We start from the raw sequence: 21,303 nt of genomic DNA on the forward strand, positions 1-21,303 counted from the left end.
AGCTGAGATCTGCAGATAGTGCAGAGCGATCGGATTGCTGATCGCTATAGCCCCCTAGGGGGACTAGTAAAATAAAAAAAAAGTTTTAAAAAATTTAAAAAAAAATAAAAAAAACCTAAAAGTTCAAATCACCCCCATTTCCCCCCATTGAAAATTAAAGGGTTAAAAATTAAAAAATATACACATATTTGGTATTGCCGCGTTCAGAAATGCCCGATCTATAAAAATATAAAATCAATTAATCTGATCAGTAAATGGCGTAGCGGCAAAAAAATTCCAAACGCCAAAATTACATTTTTTGGTTGCCGCAAATTTTGCGCAAAATGCAATAACAGGCGATCAAAACGTAGCATCTGCGCAAAAATGGTACCGTTAAAAACGTCAGCTTGAGATGCAAAAAATAAGCCATCACTGAGCCTCAGATCCCGAAAAATGAGAACGCTACGGGTTTTGGAAAATGGCGCAAAACGTGCGCCACTTTTTTTTGGACAAGTTTGTGAATTTTTTTTAACCCCTTAGACACAAGTAAACCTATACATGTTTGGTGTCTACAAACTCGTACTGACCTGAGGCATCACATAGATACATCAGTTTTACCATATAGTGAACACCGTGAATAAAATATCCCAAAAACTATTGCACAATCACATTTTTTTTGCTATTTTTCCGTACTTGGAATTTGTTTTCCGTTTTCCAGTACACTATATGGTAAAACTTATGGTTTCATTTAAAAGTACAACTCGTCCCGCAAAAAACAAGCCCTTACATGGCAAGATTGATGGAAAAATAAAAAAGTTACGGCTCTCGGAAGAAGGGGAGCAAAAAACAAAAAACGCAAAAACGGAAAGTGCCCGGGGGCTGAAGGGGTTAAAGGGAAGGTGTCGTTAAAATTTTTTTTTTTCAATAACTGAAGAAATATAAAGTATTAATGTTTTAATGTTATGTATACATATTATTATTTGTTTTTAATTGAGAAAAAATTAAAAGTTTGATATTTTCCACTCTTAAACACTAGGGGGAGCAGCTGCTGAAATCCTACTGCAGAGCTACTGTAGAAATATCTCACATTACAGCTGCAGTAAAAGTGGGTGGAGTCTGCTCTCCTGTGTGTGATGTCATCTCCCCCCTCCCAATCTGGGTCTTTCCAGAAGGATAAGAGAGAATGAAATTTAGAATCACAATGCGGAGCAATTTTGTTGTGGCCACAGAGTGATCCCTCTTTCACACATCAGTTTTTTTGCCATCAGGCACAATCTGGTTATTCCCCAACATCTCTGCTTGCTGTCAGTGAGTGGAAACATTCCCCATCATCTGTGCTTGTTGTCAGTGAATAGAAACATTTCACACAACCTTTGCTTGCTGTCAGTGAATGGAAACACTCCCCAACATGTCTGCTTGCTGTCAGTGAGTGGACATATTCCCCACCATCTGTGCTTGTTGTCAGTGAATAGAAACATTTTTCAACATTTCTGCTTGTTTTCAAGTAATAGAAACATTACCCATCTCTGCTAGCTGTCAGTGAATTGAATCATTTCCCAACTTTTCTGCTAGTTGTCAGTGATTAGAAACATTCACCAATATGTCTGCTTGATGTCATTGAGTAAAAACGTTCCCCAACATCTCTGCTTGCTGTCATTGAATGGAAACATTTCCCAATCTCTCTGAGTGCGGTCAGTGAATGGAAACATTCCCCAACACGTCAGCTTGCTGTCAGTAAGTAGAAATATTCCCCAACATCTCTAATTGCTGTCAGTGAGTGGAAACATTCCCCAACACGTCTGCTTGTTGTCATTGAGTGTAGACATTCCCCATCATCTGTGCTTGTTGTCAGTGAATAGAAACATTCCCCAACATGTCTGCTTGCTGTCAGTGACAGGAAGCATTCCCCAACATCTCTGCTTGCTGTCAGTGAAAGGAAGCATTCCCCAACATCTCTGCTTGCTGTCAGTGAACAGAAAAATTCACTAACATTTCTGCTTGTTTTCAAGTAATAGAAACATTCCCCATCTCTGCTTGTTTTCAAGTAATAGAAACATTCCCCATCTCTGCTTGTTTTCAAGTAATAGAAACATTCCCCATCTCTGCTTGCTGTCAGTGAATTGAATCATTTGCCAACTCTTTGCTAGTTGTCAGTGATTGGAAACATTCACCAATACGTCTGCTTGATGTCATTGAGTAAAAACGTTCCCCAACATCTTTGCTTGCTGTCATTGAATGGAAACATTTCCCAATCTCTCTGCATGCTGTCAGTGAATGGAAACATTCCCCAACACGTCAGCTTGCTGTCAGTGAGTGGAAATATTCCCCAACATCTCTACTTGCTGTCAGTGAGTGGAAACATTCCCCAACACGTCTACTTGCTGTCAGTGAGTGGAAACATTCCCCACCATCTGTGCGTGCTGTCAGTGAATAGAAACATTTCCCACAACCTCTGCATGCTGTCAGTGAAAGGAAACATTCCCCAACACGTCTGCTTGCTGTCGGTGAGTGGAAATATTCCCCAACACGTCTGCTTGCTGTCGGTGAGTGGAAATATTCCCCAACATCTCTGCTTGCTGTCAGTGAAAACAAACATGACGCAACATCTCTGCTTGCTGTCAGTGAAAAGAACCATTCCCCAACATCTCTGCTTGCTGTCAGTGAACAGAAACATTCACCAACATCTCTGCTTGTTGTCAGTGAATAGAAACATTCCTCAACATTTCTGCTTGTTTTCAAGTAATAGAAACATTCCCCATCTCTGCTTGCTGTCAGGGAATTGAATTATTTCCCAACTTTTCTGCTAGTTGTCAGTGATTAGAAACATTCACCAATATGTCTGCTTGATGTCATTGAGTAAAAACGTTCCCCAACATCTCTGCTTGCTGTCAGTGAAAGGAAACATTCCCCAGCATCTCTGCTTGCTGTTAGAAAATGGAATATACTAGTGAGAGAGAGACAATTTTTCGACCAGAAGTGAGTGTGCACTACAGGTGAGCATGCTCAGTTTACAAAAAACAAAACCTGTCCTGTCAGCGATGACAGAATGTCCTTTGATAAGGAGTATGGGAGAGAACAGTCGGAATCTGATTTCCGCAGTGTAAAGCTCATGTTTTGAATATCTAATTGTCTTCTGAGGGATTCGAACATTTGGACAACAATCTAGGGTGAATAAAGAGATAAGGATCTGGCAGAAAAAAAGCGCGTTTTTGCAGAGTTTTCGATGCTGTTTTTGCATGCTTTTTTTTTTCCATGTGTGTTTCATGCATTTGGGATGCAAAAATGCTGAAAGAATTGACGTGCTGCAGATTTATTTCTGCACCAAATCTGCAAAGGAAAAAAAAGTAACGTGCAGTAAACTTCAGGAATCTCATTGACTTTGAATGCATAAGGATTTTCATGCAGTTTTGTGACAAAACAGCACTAAAAAACGCATCAAAAAAAGCAATAAATGCTGAAATCACATTCCTTTGTAAGGCTCTGTGCACAAGCTGCGGATTTATGGTGGATTTTGCCGCAGAATTGCTGCAGAAAATGTGTCTAACATTGCTGCAATCATTCCCCAGCAAAACCTATGGGTTTTAAAATATGCTGTGCGCACACTGCGTTTCTTTTATACCCGCGGATTTACCAGCAGATTTTCCGCTGCGGAATTAATGAGCATGTCACTTCTTTTCCGCAGGTACCTGCGGTTATTGCCATAGATAATGGTAAAAATCTGCGCGGAAAATTTGCGGAAAATCCGCTGTAAATCTGCGGTAAATCCGCAGCAAAACCGCGGCAAATCGCAGCAAAAAAGCCGGTGCGGTTTTACCGCGGTTTTTACCGGATTCTTTCAGAGGGTCCGTTTTTTTCTTAAGACAAAGGCACTTTGTAGTGCGCACATAGCCTAAATCTTTTCGATCTCCTCAGAAACTTCTAACCAGGTGTCAATCACACTTCAACAATTCTGGGCGTTGGACTAAACCTCTGAAATGGCGCTATTAATTTGGATTTCTTCCTCCATTATGGCCCAGGTGTTGTCTTTTACGATGTGTTTGATAAAGGTGAGATATTTGCGCTGGCACCCGGCTTATTGATTTGGTAGTTGTGATACTCGGAGATGTAGAAAGATCAAAAGACACAAGGGACTGTGCAATTTGGCTTCATGCAATTTTGGTTTCACGGGAGTCCAGCCTTCCACCCCCTCCTTTGCGGTCTATGAATTCCAGGTCTACAGAGGTGAAAAGCTCAGTATCTCTGCAGATGACAATAGAGGAGAAATATGAACCGGTATCCCGTAGAAGCCAAGGCCGTGGGACTGGTGCAGCACGAGAAGCAGAAGGTAAGGAGCTTCCTTCGCTGATTCTTCTGCTCTACCCACAAGTTGTCCTCTTGAATTTTTCAAGAAGACTAAACACAAACCATGCAGGGCTGATCGGATAAACCAGAATAAAGGCCCTGTCACACACACAGATAGATCTGTGGTAGATCTGTGGTAGATCTGTGGAAGATCTGTGGAAGATCTGTGGTAGATCTGTGGTAGATCTGTGGTAGATCTGTGGTTGCAGTGAAATTGTGGACAATCAGTGGCTGTGTACAAATGGAACAATATGTCCATGATTTCACTGCAACCACAGATCTGCCAAAGATTTATCTGTGTGTGTGACAGGGCCTTAACTTGTCTACATTGGACAATCCCTTGTTTTGGAAGAAGGATCCTCCGATAATTAGTTGATCCTCTTGATTTGACACTAGTGATAAGTTGCATCTCATGGAGGAACCTTGAGGAACCTCGAGGAACCTTGAGGAACCTGGCAGCAGGTGCTTCATTTCTCTGCAGAGTGAATGTGGTAGTTTTGTACACTGTATGGAGGTGATGAGACCTCCAGAGAACAGTTGAATATTATGGGTAAGGCTTCACTCAGATATTATTGATCTTTATTCTACCGTAAAAATACGACCGTTGTTCATCAGACGCATGTTTGGACCATGAGTCAGTTTTTACCATCAGTGATTTTCACGTCGTATAAAAAAAATCATTAGAAATCTTCTATACATTGTAATGTTGATCAATGGACAGAATATAGACTATACATTGATGCCATACGTGTGTCACAATGTTACTTTGGGATATCGAGGAACAGGGGGTTTGGGTTATCGAGGGACAGGCTATCCCTCACCTCTGGATTACTCCTAATGGCGGAGATGCTATAGTCCCGTGTCTTGCTAAACTCCTGAGAAATATTACACTAATACCTCCTTCCCTGCAGAAAGGGATGGGGCAGGAGCGAGATGGTAAACAAATAAGGACAGACAAGGGAAAAAAAAAAATCTCTGACACAGTGTACACACACACACACACGACTAGACAAAGAGAGACTCAGGAGAAAAGCAAGAGCAGGAGGGTAGCAACATGGATAAACTCACCAACTAAACACAGCAACAGCTATCACACCAGATAGTCTGGATTACAACACCTGACTGGACCTAGCTAAGATAGACTCAAAGAATGGTAGAGTTGGAAGGGACCTCAAGGGCCATCGGGTCCAACCTCCTGCGAGTGCAGGCTTTCCTAAATCATCCCAGCTATATGTTTATCCAGTTTCCGCTTGAAGATTTCCATTGATGGGGAGCTCACTACCTCCCACGGTCGCCTGTTCCACTCCCTGACTGCCCTCACTGTCAGAAAGTTTTTCCTAATGTCTAATCCGACTCTCCTTCCTTTAAGTTTCATCCCATTGCTTCTTGTAATGGGATACACTATAGCTGGCATAGGTGGAAGGATCCAGTCGGCATATATAGGAGGGGAGCGAATGTTATTGGCTCCCCTACAGCAGGTGATCAAAGGAGACTAACAAGCAGACTAGCAGAGATTAACTCCTGCTATCCTGCCTCATCAGGTCAACGACCGAGCCTGCCTGCATAGATCACAGACACCAGAGGAGTTATCAGGCAGTGTCAGAATCTGTAGTCTGAACAGAACCCGACAGTCAGTGAATGTCCATGATTTTTATGGACCCATAGACTTGTATGGGTAATTTTGATCCATGACTCCGATTAAAACATACATGTCAATAGCTCCATAGACTACAATGGGCATATATTATAACCATGAAAATCACATATAGAGCAAGCACATGAAAAACAGTATCTGAATGGGGTCTAAAGTTTCACGTTGTCATTTCTGCTATTCTTTGTGTTCTCGCAGCTCTACATGTTCTCCATTCTCTGGTCGGACTGTAATAACATTCTCATATACAGGACGTACGACGTCTTTAAGGATCTTTCCGTAAGTTCTTTTCATTTTCATTTAACATCATACAGGACACAGAAACGTGTGATTGAAAATAAGGCCAGAAAATATAATAGTCATAAAACCTCCAAAATAACGGCCACAGGGTGCCCAATAATAATGCTCCAATAATGTGAGCCATAGAGGCCCCATAATAAAATCTGCAGCAAAGTGGAAATAATAACAGCCTCACTGCCTAATAATACAGTACGGAGTGCCATAATAAAAATCCCCTGTGACCCCATAATAACAGCCATCGAGCCCCCCTAATGACCACCTAAGTGTCCCCATAATAGCAATCACAGTGCCCTCAAAATAATAGCCATATAGTCAAATAACAGCTACACCAGTACCCTAAAAGTAACATCCACAGGGCCCCATAATAGCAATCACAGTCACAATGTCACAGTACCCTAATAATACTAACTAGAGTCTCCATGATAATAACCACAGTACCCTAAAAATAATATCCACAGTGCCCCATAATAACAGCCACAGTCCCAAAGCCACAGCACCCTAATAATAATAACAACCAGATTCCGTACAATAAAAAACACAGTGCCCTAAAAATAATATCCACAGTGCCCCATAATAACAGTCATAGTTGAAAAGCCACAGTACCCAAATAATACTAACTAGAGTCCCCATAATGATAACCACAGTACCCTAAAAATAACATTCATAGTGCCCCATAATAACAGCCACAGTCCCAAAGCCACAGTATCCTAATAATACTAACTAGAGTCTCCATAATAAAAATCACAGTACCCTAAAAATAATATCCACAGTGCCCCATAATAACAGTCATAGTTGAAAAGCCACAGTACCCTAATAATACTAACCAGAGTCACCATAATAAAAATCACAGTACCCTAAAAATAATATCCAAAGGGCCCCATAAGAATAGTTACAGTCCCAAATACCTTAATAATACTAACCAGAGTCCGTCCACATAATAAAAAACACAGTAACCTAAAAATAACAGCCATAGTGCCCCATAATAACTGCTACGGTCCCAAAGCCACAGTACCCTAATAATACTAACCAGAATCCCCACAATAAAAAACACAGTACCCTAAAAATAATGTCCACAGTACACCCTATTATCAGCCACACTCCCAAAGCAACAGTACCCTAATAACACTAACCAGATTCCTCATAATAAATAAACACAGTACCCTAATAATACTAACCAGATTCCTCATAATAAATAAACACAGTACCCTAAAAATATCATCTACAGTGACCTATAACAGTCCCAGTCCCAAAGCCACAGTACCCTAATTATACTAACTAGAGTCCCCATAATGAAAAACACAGTACCCTAACAATAACAGCCACAGTGCCCCGTAATAACATGCACAGTCCCAAAGCCACAGTACCCTAATAATAAAAACCAGAGTCCCCATAATAAAAACCACAGTACCCTAAAACTAACATCCATCATGCCCCATAATAACAGTCACAGTCTCAAAGTCACAGTACCTTAATAATACTAACTAGAGTCCCCATATTAAAAACCACAGTACCCTAATTATACTAACTAGAGTCCCCATAATGAAAAACACAGTACCCTAACAATAACAGCCACAGTGCCCCGTAATAACATCCACAGTCCCAAAGCCACAGTACCCTAATAATAAAAACCTGAGTCCCCATAATAAAAACTACAGTACCCTAAAACTAACATCCATCGTGCCCCATAATAAGTCACAGTCTCAAAGCCACAGTACCTTAATAATACTAACTAGAGTCCCCATATTAAAAACCACAGTACCCTAATAATAATATCCACAGAGTCCCATAATAACAGTCACAGTCCCAAAGCCACAGTACCGTAATAATACTAACTAGAGTCCCCATAATTATAACCACAGTACCCTAAAAATAATATCCACAGTGCCCCATAATATCAGCCACAGTCCCAAATCCACAGTACCATAATATTAATAACCAGAGTCCCCATAATTACAACCACAGCCCCCTAAAAATAACATCCAGAGGGCCCTATAATAACAGTCATAGTCCCAAAGTCATAGTAGCCTAACTAGAGTCCCCATAATAAGATTTGGTAAGAGCCACATTGCCCTCAGTGCAGCCACAGTGACCCCAGAACCAGAACCACAAGGACATCCACAGTGCCTCAGCGCCCCCATAGTCTGCTTCACTAAAAAAAAGTGACTGGTCCCCAGCTGAATGTTAGGGGTCCTGTGATATCAGGGCATTTCTGGGCACTGTGGTCCTGTGTCCTGTGTGTTATACCCCCACACTCCCTGTAATACAACACTCCATTATGTCTGATCCTTATCTTACCTCAGAAGGCGGCCATTGAAGCCCCCAGTAATTACTGACTATAGTAAGTATAACCCTCATCCTCTGCTTTGATCATCTAGAAATCACTTACGAAGAAGTTTCCCCTGGAGGCCGGCGTTGTGAATAAATCGGAGAGATCTCTCCCCGTACTCAGGGGTAAGTGCGGCCTTTACTCCACGCAGATGACACCAGGGACACAAGTGATCCGTGAAATTACAAAGAGTTAATAATAATAGGTCCTGCACTTATTATTTCCAGAGACCAATTTATTATTACATTTGCGCTTTTTACTATAATTTAATATTTTGTGTTTTTTGACTGTTTTTCATTTTTCTTTTAATTTTAATTTATTTTTTTTTAGTATTTTATATGTTGTCATTTTTTATGTTCATCCTTATGAATGAAATATGGGGGTTTTTCCATATTTTTGCATCCGATTCATCATTGCAGAAATTAAAAAGTCATAAAGTTTTGGTGCAAATGTCACCCAATCTTCCTGTGCTTCAGTGCGTTTATATATACCTGGGGTTTTTTTGCAATATTTTAGCAAAATATGCGACGTTTTGGGCTAAAAAGTCCCAAAATCGGTTGCAGACAAATTTTTTTTAATTTATTTTGGGCAAAATTCATGCACCATCTGGAAGGAGTTGGAGCAAAAAAAAAAAAACAACTAAGCAAGTACAAGACATAAAAAATTGACTTAAAAAATCTTGTTTTTAAGTTTCTTACCATTTTCAAGATTTTTGCTTGGTGTCAATGAAAGGGAACTTTCATGTTTACTTTCATAGGCAGAAACATACAAATCCTTCCTCTGGCTGAGGGTTTTGTTACATTTATATTTAGACTTACCCCATGAGCCCGTTTTGCAGATTTTTTCATTCTGTATGGAAACGTTTGCCTTGCAGAGGTGGTCGGTAACCTAGGAAACAAGCTGTACACTATAGATGTAAAAATAACACCATTCTTGATAACGGAGAAGATTTTTAATAGGTGGTAAATGTCTAATGGTGGCATATAAATGGAGCGGTTGCCGGTGTAACAGGCCAGAGTAACCCCCTGCTGCCTGGGGTCCATGCGCTGGCTGAGGTCCCATGCGCTGCCTGGGGTGTCGTGCGCTGTCTGGGGCCCCGTGTCCTGTCTCTGCCCCCATGTGTGCTGCCTGGGGTCCCATGTGCTGCTTGAGGTCCCGTATGCTGCCTGGGGTCCCGTGCACTGCCTGGGGCCCTGTGTGCTGTCTCTGCCCCCATGTGTGCTTCCTGGGGCACCTGTGTTCTGCCTGGGGTCCCGTGCACTGCCTTGGGCCCCGTGTGCTGTCTCTGCCCCATGTGTGCTGCCTGGGGCCCCTGTGTGCTGCCTGGGGTCCCGTACACTGCCTGGGGTCCCGTACACTGCCTGGGGTCCCGTACGCTGCCTGGGGTCCCGTACGCTGCCTGGGGTCCCGTGCACTGCCTTGGGCCCCGTGTGCTGTCTCTGCCCCATGTGTGCTGCCTGGGGCCCCTGTGTTCTGCCTGGGGTCCCGTACGCTGCCTGGGGTCCCATGCACTGCCTGGGGCCCCGTGTGCTGTCTCTGCCCCATGTGTGCTGCCTGGGGCCCCTGTGTGCAGCCTGGGGTCCCGTACACTGCCTGGGGTCCCGTACACTGCCTTTGGCCCCAGTGTGTGGTGCCTGGGGCCCCGTGCGCTGCCTGGGGTCCCATGCGCTGGCTGAGGCCCTGATCTACAACAGCTGGGGTATACAGAGGGGTATAATCTGGTCTAGGATAATTTATACCCCGTGGTATGGTTTGGCCTAGGCCAGAATATACCCGGGGCATAATCTGGCCTAGGCCCCTTTAACCCCGGGTATATTCTGGGCCGGGGGGGTAGTCTGGCCTTTTCCACCGGTACATGGGCATACTGGTTTCCAGTTCCACCTCCACACCCCCCGTGACTAAATTGAGGGACACAGTTGGGTTTTTATGGCTTGGCCTCCTGAAAACCCTCATCGGTGGCATCTTCGTACTCTTGTCTTAACAGAAAAATGGAATTTTCACTATGTGAATTCAAGTCTCCTAAAGTTAGTTAAAAAATAAAGTTTATTAAAAAAAAAAAAAATATAAAAAAAATTGAATCATCCGTAAAAATAAATAATAATAATAATAAAAAGAAAAAACGTATTTGATATCTGTAAAGGTCTGGTATATCAAATCGGTAAATGCCGAAAAGACAAAAAAAAGGGTTAAGGAGCTTCTTTGTCCCTGAGCAGACACCGAATGAATGAGCAAAGTTTTGCATTTTCCTTTCAGGTTGAACAAGTCGTCGGCACAATGGGAGTCTCAACTTCTTGTGATTTTACACGGAGCTCGTATGACAATGGATGTTTTCTTTTAAAGTATCATGTCAATATTAGTCTTTAATTTTACGAGGAACAGGAAATATCACCGTTAAATTTTTAATGGTAATTGTGTAATGTGCGCAATTTACTTATAAGATCCAATCTGCTGATAAAATGTTTAAGAACGTCTTAAGTAAGACTTTACGATGCGGTTTATTGGGCACGTTAGGAACTTTTGTCTTTCTATCCCATAACTGATAAGCTGACGTTATAAAACCTATCACGTTTTATTGGAAGAGGTCTTTATATAAAGTCACTCATCTATAGAAATAAAATAAGTTCCAGAACTTTTTAGAACAATCAAAACTAAAATACTAAGTAAGTGACGCGCTGAGGACTTCAGTAGAGTAGAGGTTCCAGAATATCTTTTCGAGAACTGACATAATAACGGCACATCATAATTTGGGATCTAGAATCAATCTGTTACCATCGCGAAGGGGCGGCAAGCGTCCGGGAGTGGACCCACTGGCCTGTACACCGGACTCCCCTGAGGGAGCTAACCAGTAGCGAACCCCTATACAGGGATTGTCTGGCACAGCCACAGGGGGACTAAATGCACGAATGCCAGGAACCAGGGGAGGTCTGCTCTTATGGACTGGTAAAGTCTCTTAGCGTCCGATGCTGGTGTGCTCGGATGTGGCAGTATGGAGATGGTAACTCGGACTTGGCAGCACGGAGATGGTGGCTCAGACATGGGCAGCACAGAGGTGGAGACTCAGATGTGGAGCCACGGGGATGGTGGCTCAGACGTGGCTGCATGGAGATGATGCCTCAGACACGGCAGCACAGAGGTAGAGACTCAGACATGGGGGCATGGAGATGGTGGTAGACAGCAGGCTCTAGGACGAGACACAGGTTAGCAACACCAAACTAGAACTAGGACAAGGTAAGCAGTACTAGACACAGTAGAATAAAGGGACCTGAGAACTAGCAATGCTAGTAGCACAGGCGCCTCCTGTAAGCGGAGGCAGTTTCAAATACCTTAAAGTAATAGGTCACCTTCTGGGATCCCTTCCGGGTAATGGGACGCCAGCCCTCTAAGAAAGGGGGGCGTGATGTCGCGCACCCTATGGGCACTTACAGATTGGCTGTGGGTGGCCTGGAAGCAGGAGGAGGTCACAGCAGAGCCTGAGACAGGAGAGGAGATCATGGGACTGTTTGGCAGGTGAGGAGAGCGGAGACCCTACTGAGGCCTGGGAGCGGAGGCATGTGGAGGTGCTGCGCTTGGACCAGGAACGGGTGCTACACAATCAATGGTCATTGAAATATTTTTTGTACTATACTTTTTGGTGGATCATGGGTACAATACACACTATAACCAAGACTTGTACAACAATGGAACGCTAATATTTGGTGAGAACTCACATACAAGTACATAGTGTTTGTCACAATTGGTCAACAATGGCCCAATACTGCATTGGCACACAAATAGGTGTAACTGGTCACTTTTGGTGCTCTAATATTTCAGGTTGGTAAATATTACTACTTAAATACTTGGTATTGGTCAACATTAGTGTCGCCTGCGGCGGGGCGCTGCGCTCGCTAACGCTCGGGTCCGGCGCTGCTGCTGCTGCTCAGTGGCTCGAGCGGTGGGCCGGATCCGGAGACTCGAACGGCGCTCCTCGCCCGTGAGTGAAAAGGGGGGTGGTTAGTTTGGGGATTTAGTCCGTGATGCCACCCACGGGTTGTGGTGAAGATGGGCACCACCGCTGCTGGTGACGGGGATCCCGGGAGCGATGGTAGGGAGCAGCTGGGATGTTGTTTTTCCCCTCCGTGGGTAGAGGTTGGTGGTCCCGGGGCCCGGTGGTGTGACGGGGAGGCAGGGTCGGTGAGGTGCAGGGTTGCAGGGACGGCACGGCACGGTGCCGGATGGCATTGGTGTACTCACTCAGCAATAGATGCACAAAGTCTCCGGTAAACCAAACGGCTGGATGGACGGGTCCCGCAGCCGGCTGCAGTGTCTCTCCCCGGACAGGTGATGGTGGCTGTCTCTCCCTGCACCTTTTTGTGTACTGTGTTGACTCCAATAGCTTCCCAATGGTAGTCCGCTTCCCGGTGTATAGATACCGGAAGAGCCCGTTTTGCCCGCAGGCGCTGGCCCGCCGGTGGCGGTGGCTGTGTATCCTCACGGTGTGAGCGGTTTTGTCAGTGCCTACCTGGCTAGTCCAGGGTGCCACATTAGCTTGCTAGTACTTGGACCTGGTCAAACTTGGAGATCCAATACTTGGGTGGTCAACACTGGCACAGTAATATTTGAGGTTGATCAACAATTGTTTTTGTAAGCTTGAGATTGGTCAACATTGTCAGTCCAATACTTTAGTTTGGTCAACACTGGCACACTAATGCGGGCGTCACACGAGACGATCTATCGTGTGATATGTCGTCGGGGTCACGGTTTTCGGGACGCACATCCGGCATCGTTCACGACGTCGTCTTGTGTGACACCTAAGAGCGACTCTTAATCGGTTGTAAATCGTGTATCGTCGTACACGTCGCTCATTTTTAAAAAATTGTTTAATCTTGTTTGCGCAGATTGTTCATCGTACCTGGGGCAGCACACATCACAACGATGAACACAGCTTACCTGTGTCCGGCTATGCGGAAGGAAGGAGGTGGGCGGGATGTTTACGTTCCGCTCATCTCCTCCCCTCCGCTTCTATTGGCCGGCCGCTGTGGATATCCACCTGATGAAGATATTGTGTATATCGAAACGCGTTGTGGCTGATAGAAAACAATAAATTCTAAAAAAATTAATCTAATACTGTGGCCTCCTTAGCGCTCTATCAGACCGTGCTTCTATACTTTACACTTGTTTGTAAAGCCTTAGTTAGATAAGGTCTTTGGCCTCTAAAGTTCTTTTTCTTCAAAAGTCATTTGAAAGTTGTATCTATGACATAATGATGCACATATTGCACCGCTGGTGCGACTTACAGCCGTTCTGACTCCGGTTACCCACCTGATCCATGTCAGTCACACGGGCAGTCACTGTATTGCCTACTAAGTCTTTTTTTTTTACTCTTACAGATGCCCCATTGTTGTTCCGCAGTAAATTTTCTAATCGATACCTGGAAAGACTCCGACTTTTAGAAATTTATTCCAAGGAACTTCTTCAAACTGACTCCAAGATCTCCCAGTGTGAAGACGTTATTGAATTTTTCACTCCTAACAAGCAGGACCTCACTCCATCCTTCCCTGAAAACAGGTCTGTACATCCTATCTAGAGATCATGAATGGACAGATACTGTATATTACTGTCAGCACCACCTATCATGAAGACATTGACTAGTCCTTGAAATTTCATCTTTAATTTCCCTGTGCATGAAAAGTACCTTTATCATGATTATCTCCTAATTACAGTGTCGTGATAATGCCATCAGACAATGACCAAAATCAAAAAGAAGTAACCTGTCCACCTAGGTCAACAAAACTCACCACCACACAGCCCATTATTTCAGAATCCTACATCTGCCTTGATAATTTTGAGACCAAAGATACCAAGAACAGGCCATTCAAGGTCCAGAAGAATCAATGCATTGATGTCCTGATAAGAGATCCTTCTGGTAGGTTTTAGATTTCACTTGTGATAAATAAAGAGTCAACACCCAATAAATCTAAACAATACAGCATCTGATCTTGTCTTCTAGGCTGGTGGTTGGTAGAGAATGAAGAAAAACAAGTGTCCTGGTTCCCGGCTCCTTATCTGAAAAAGTCAGAGTCTTTAGATGATAGTAACTCAAAGAGGAAATCATTCCGGAAAGGTTGGTCAAGAGCTAAGTGTAACCTCTTATCTTAATAGCTACAATTCCATATAAATACTTCAGGAAAATCATATAGAGATGTAAGAGGGTAACACTAGTCGGAGCTTATGACTATTGCTCCTTCTACAGGTCCACATATATATTAGTCTAACGTCCTCCCAACCCACCGATATCTCACTGACAGAATTGGTGGAGAGAAGGATCTGAGATGTCTGACACCTTCTCTCAAGGTTACAATTAGTCCGACCATCGTTTGGCCAACAGTCATCTTTTATGCATGGGTGGCTTGCGTATTTGTGACTAGGATTAAGGCCGCCATACACATTAGACTAATGTCGGCTGAAGCCGCCAATATCGATGAGTTCGGTTGACTAATGTATATGGAGGTGCCGGCCGACTGAAGTTGATCGTGCATGTCTGATTTCGGACTGCTGATCGCGTTCTCCTGGAGATAAGCTGGTGGCCAACATGTCAAACGGCGGCCTTCACATTGGAAACACAGGAGCACTTGGCCGAACGAGCCCTCTTTTGTGTAGGCGAGTCAGCTAAGATGACTGTTGGAACAATGATAGGATGAAACATCACTGGTGGTCTAGGGCAGTGCCTTGTGGTCTAGGAATATGTAGGGGTAGGGTAATTATTCCTGGTGGTCTAGAATACATAGGGTCTAGTGTAAGTATTCCTGGTGGTCTAAGGCAACGAAGAGTTTCACCTCAGTATCCTAGTAGTTCAGAACAGTGAAGGAGTCAATGACTGTCTTGGGTCATCTAGGACAGGACAGGTTTGTTTTCAAGCTTTTGGGTCCCTTACAAGACATTTTTCTGTTATATCTATATTTTTATACAAAGTATAATCCAGATGATTTAGTAATGCAGCTGATCGCATTTCCTTTCTCCAGGAACATATTACTATGCAGAGAAGGGCTACAAGGCTCAGAAAACAGATGAAATGTCACTTCCGGTTGGCGTTGTGATAGAGGTGATAGAGAAATCTGAAATTGGATGGTGGCTTATTTGGTAAGAGAGTTATTATTTTTCTTTTTGCAGCCAATAATTAATTAGAAGAGGAGAGTACACTTAAAAGTTGAGTTGCGATACCAGATGAGCTGTCAGACAGGTAGATGCTAAAGCATTTGGCATCGGGCTAAGTAAGGGACTAGAATCTAAGGGAGTATCCATTCTTCAGCCAGAAAGATCCTCATGGTGGCAGCTAAGGAAACCCAAGGTTGCTATTCCTTTAAAATTCTGTGGTCAGGGCTGGCGGAGAATCAAAAATATTGGAAGAAAAGCATTGGTCAGGGCAGTTGGCATTCAAAAAGCATAGAGAAGATGAAGCTGTGTCGAACCAAGTAAATGGAGAAGTCAGAATGTCTGGCAGTCTGAATTTATATCATATACTATACATTCATAATAGTCTCCTTCTTTCTTGGTTTCTTCCTCTTGTAGCTACAATGGAAGATTTGGGTATGCCCCGTCCATGTTCCTCAAGCCTTATCAAAACCCTCACCAGAAACTGCAAGTAAACCTACACAGTAACCTGTCAGAGTCTTCTCCCAATCTCTCTGAGGTCGTAAGAAATCTAGATACCGGCTCCAACCCCCAACATAGAAATAATGAGGTTGGAGGCCATAAGGGTAAACTAGAAAGGATGCAATCAATATCACTGAATGACCTCGAAGACTTATCAGACCCAACTGACCAAGTATTTGTCAAGTCAAGCAGAAGAAAAAATGTATATGTGGAATGGGAGGTGCAAGACTCCATTGAAAGTGCATCTTCATCCATGACTGGGAAGCCAAGATCCACCCAAACAGTGGCCTCCATCCATGACTGGAAGGATAATATGGAGATGGTTGATCATGTAGAGGAAAAACAAAGAAAAGATTCTGGATTTGTAGAGCATCTGTCTCCAAAGACTTCAGTTTCTTCAGACGATGCTGTACCCAAAACCCCAGCTGTGCCGGAAAGACCTACGATGCAGGAGATCCAGTCTACATGTACCAGCATAACCAAGAAGGCTGCTCTGCAGGGGAGTGGATGAACCCATGCTAAGGACTAGAAAATAAAAAAAACTTGAAGGACCCTCCATCATTCTTCACTATTGCCTGAAGATCCTCATTATTGTACTGCTCTACAGCCCTCCAGAGAACAAACTGCCTTTTATGACAGCCAAATACAACACATTTTACTTTTCAGTCCAGAGCACGTGCTGACATTTTTTTGCAGCCCAGTTCCAATGTTTTCATACATAGTTGAGTAACCTGGCCTTGTCTGCATGTAGACCGTTAGGGGGTTTTGGCAGCAACTCTTCCATGAAGACCAATTCTGGCCAGACTCTGGGTGCAGCTGGATTCCATTTGGTGCTGCCAGTTCTGAGTTGATGGCACTGCTGGACATCTTTTGATTTAGAAAGGACATAAGTATGATGTGTCTGTCATCTCCTTTACCAACCACTGCATCCAGTGGCCTAACTAGAGTCTGATGTGCCTTGGTGCAGAGTTTAAGCCTGGACCCCACCATATGTTCGTCAGATGTATGGGCCATTGTAGCATTCTAAATACTATAAAAACATACAAGTTGCCACCCTCTCTCACTTCATTTTATAGTAATGTCCGCCATCCTGTACTAATGTCCCCCATTCAGGACTATTTCCTAGTAAATATGTCCCCCACCTTGGTAAATATGTCCCCCATCCTGGTATATGTCCATATCATGGCTATATCCTGGTAAATATGGTCCCATCCTGGTATATATGTCCACTATCATGGCCCCATCCTGGTATATTTATCACCATCTTGACCCCATTATGGTATATGTTCCCATCATGCCTACATCCTGGTATATATGGCCCCAACCTGGTGTATGACCCCCTCCATTCTGGTATGTAGCCCTCTCATACTGGTATATAGCCCTCCATCATGGTATATAGCCCCAATCCCGGTATATAGCCCCCCCCATACTGGTATATAGCCCTCCATCACAGTACAAAGCCCCCCATCCTGGTATGTAGCCCCCCATCCTGGTATATAGCCCCCCTGGTATATAGCCCCCTCATCCTGGTATATATCCCCATCCTGGTATATAGCCCCCCATCCTGGTATATAGCCCTCCATTCTGGTGTATAGCCCCCTTCCTAGTATAAAGCCCCCATCCTGGTATATAGCCCCTCATACTGATATATAGCTCTCCATCATGGTATATAGTCCTCCATCCTGGTATATAGCCCCCCTGGTATATAGCTTGCCTGGTATATAGCCCCCTCATCCTGGTACATAGCCCTTCATCCTGGTATATAGCCCCACATCCTGGTAAATAGCCCCCCACTGCATCAGTGTCATGCGCAGCCACTTACAGCATCGACAACTATCAGCATATTCTCTGCTCCCCATGCCCAGGACTAAGTGCATGGGGAGCAATGAATATTCATGGCCTTCATTGGCGGCCAGCACGTCGCAGCGCAGGGACCCGACGGGTCTGTGTGCTGTAATGTACTTCAGCTGGATGTGCGCTCTGGGACACACATCCATCTGAAGTAGGGGCTTTTGCAGGCAGGCCCCCTGCACCATCGGGTCCCGGTCGCAGTCGTGATCGTTATGCCCCTGACTGCATCAATGTTGCCCATTTCTTAAGCCTGCTTTACACGGGACGACCGATTGTGCGATTTCACAATCAATCGTACCCGCCCCCGTCGTTTTTGCGTCACGGGCAAATCGCTGCCCGTAGCGCACAAACTCGTTTAACCCCCGTCACACGCACTTACCTTCTGGACGACCTCGCTGTAGGCGACAAACGTCCACTTCCTGAAGTGGGAGGGACGTTCGGCGTCACTGCGACGTCACACAGCCGCCGGCCAATAGAAGCGGAGGGGCGGAGATGAGCGGGACGTAAACATTCCGCCCACCTCCTTCCTTCTGCATAGCCAGCGGGTGCCGCGGGACGCAGGTAAGCTGCTGTTCATCGTTCCCGGGGTGTCACACGGAGCGGCGTGTGCTACCCCGGGAACGATGAGCAACCGGTGCCATTTTAATTAAACGAGATTATGAACCCGAGCGACGAGTACACGACTCACGATTTGTGAGCGATACTGTGTCGCTCGGAGGTGTCACACAGCCCGACGTCGCAAGCGATGCTGGATGTGCATCACAAAAACTGTGACCCCGACGATCTATCGCATGATAGATCATCTCGTGTAATGCACCCTTTAGTGCTTCTTCAAAAGAGTCTGAACATCATATCTTCAAATCCCAGTCTGCTGTGAAATTTTTGCCTGGGAGACTCCTTGCTGATGCAGTATAACTACCTTGTGTGTAGTTGCAGTGCTCAGTTTTGCCCTTTGTAGCCCAGTTTGGCTGTTCCTCACCCAATTTTAAGCCTCCTACACGGCTATATCCACCTATATATGAAAATGATGATCGTTATCACGTGTACGTGTAATTGGTCACTTATACACTTGACTATAATCCTACAAAATCCCTTTGTACACAAAGGAATTACTGCTGTTTCGAAATCAAAGGGTGGTCACCAAATTTTGATGGGATTTAGATTTCTCTTTTGTTCATTCACTTTTCATTTTGTTAATTGACTAAAATAAACTATTAAAACTTCTATGTGTGAAAACTAATCATTTTCTGTCCAAGACATTTGCGCAGTACTATACATCTTCACCAAAGTATTGCACCACGTGTGAGAAGTAACGTCTGGTAGATACTGTGGAGACACAGGGCTCAGTGGGTGCTCTCGTCCACTAAAACCCGCCGCCTTTAGAAAGACAGCGTGGCTCAGGGCTCATCCCAACTGAACGCCGGCCTCCTTAACCGGTAGCGGAACACTACTCAGGCAACACAGGGTGAGGGAACCACAATAATTAGACTTTATTGGATCCCCAAACAATTAACGGCACATAACACATAACCAGCAAAACACACAAATGTAACAGGCAACAGAGTCTCACCCTTCCGCTGGCTCACCAGGGATTTAGAATGTCCATGCCTCAGAGGTTCCAGGGCCGCTTACTCCAGTCCAGCAGCACCCCGCTTTTGGCGGGCACCCACCGAGAAAGGAATAATGCCAGATTTAGGAAGCTGTGTGAGGTCTGCAAAGTCTGTAACAGGAGACTGAACTGTCCCAACCTGAGTGTCCTCCTTAGGTAGTCCTGGTATGACGTTACAATCCTGGCAGCCGGAGTCGAAATCCCTAGGCTGTGGATATGGTCTCCAACCGGAACCGGAGTCCCTAGATTGAAGCCATAAGATATCCTGATCCTCTAGCCAGCTCCAAAGAGCTTAGACTGGATCCATCAGCATCCATCAACCTTCATCACCCCTGGTGGCTTAAAGAAGTCCCTTTTATAGCCATAACCTTCCCTTAGGATACACTGCGTCCTCATCGATTGGTTGGACAAGATTGCTTCTCCCATTGGATGAATTTCAAGCTGCATGGATAATGTTCATTTAAATGATGTGCATAGAAAGACTCAGTATATCTACATGGAGTCGGCAAGTCACCGACTAGACAATGGCTACTAAGGTAATTACATTATCAATTCACAACTACAATACAATGAATGCTCCAAAGGGTCTGGTCCCAAACAATAGTTAAGCAAACATGAGTTACCACACAGTAGAACAATACGTCTGGCTGAATTTTAAGAAACTTTATCCCATGAGAGTCCATGTCATCACAGATACCTCCTACCCTCAGACCTAAAGCTGGGTTTACACACTGAGACTTTCTAGCGATCCAACCTGCGATCTCAACCTAGCCGGGATCGCTACAAAGTCTCTGGTGAGCGGTCAAACAGGCAGACCTGGCCAACGACCTAACAGCGATCCGGACCTGCAGAGCGACTAGCTGGTCGTTGGGGACGTGTCAAAAAAGCAGGTGAACTTCACCCGACTTCATTTAATGCCGCGCGGCTCTGTCTGTGTGCCGTGTAAATAAATAAATAATTAAAAAATCCGGCGTGCGGTCCCCCCCCTATTTTAATACCAGCCAGATAAAGCCATACGGCTGCAGGCTGGTATTCTCAGGATGGGGATCCCCACGTTATTCGGAGCCCCCAGCCTAACAATATCAGTCAGCAGCCGCCCAGAATTGCCGCATTCATTATATGCGACAGTTCTGGGACTGTACCCGGCTCTTCCCGATTTGCCCTGGTGCGTTGGCAAATCGGGGTAATAAGGAGTTATTGGCAGCCCATAGCTGCCAATAAGTCCTAGATTAATCATGTCAGGCGTCTCCCCGAGATTCCTTCCATGATTAATCTGTAAATTACAATAAATAAACACACACACCCGAAAAATCCTTTATTAGAAATAAAAAACACTAACAAATTCCCTCATTACCAATTTATTACCCACAACAAAGCCCTCCATGTCCGGCGTAATCCACGGTCCTCCAGCGTGGCATCCAGCTCTGCTGCATGCAGGTGACAGGAGCAGCAGAAGACACCGCCGCTCCGGTCACCTCCACGCAGCTAATGAAGACAGCCTTGTGATCGGCTGAGCTGTCACTGAGGTTACCTGGATCCAGCGGTGGATGCAGCGGCTGGCCGCGGGTAACCTCAGTGACAGTTCAGCTGATCGCGCTACTCACCGCCGCTCCTGTC

General features: G+C 44.7%; 1 protein-coding gene across 1 annotated transcript; it reads left to right on the forward strand.

Moving 5' to 3' along the window:
- The first annotated feature begins 4,243 nt into the window (after positions 1 to 4,243).
- Positions 4,244 to 16,737, forward strand: LOC142246740 (NADPH oxidase organizer 1-like). The gene is made up of 8 exons (XM_075319792.1): positions 4,244 to 4,303; positions 6,170 to 6,250; positions 8,647 to 8,722; positions 13,964 to 14,141; positions 14,297 to 14,499; positions 14,584 to 14,697; positions 15,596 to 15,713; positions 16,143 to 16,737. Exons 1-8 carry the CDS (start codon positions 4,244 to 4,246, stop codon positions 16,735 to 16,737), a joined length of 1,425 nt encoding a protein of 474 aa, XP_075175907.1.
- The last annotated feature ends 4,566 nt before the right edge of the window (positions 16,738 to 21,303 follow it).

The sequence above is a fragment of the Anomaloglossus baeobatrachus genome, chromosome 7 (genome assembly GCF_048569485.1).
Source record: "Anomaloglossus baeobatrachus isolate aAnoBae1 chromosome 7, aAnoBae1.hap1, whole genome shotgun sequence".
Taxonomy (NCBI): Eukaryota; Metazoa; Chordata; class Amphibia; order Anura; family Aromobatidae; genus Anomaloglossus; species Anomaloglossus baeobatrachus.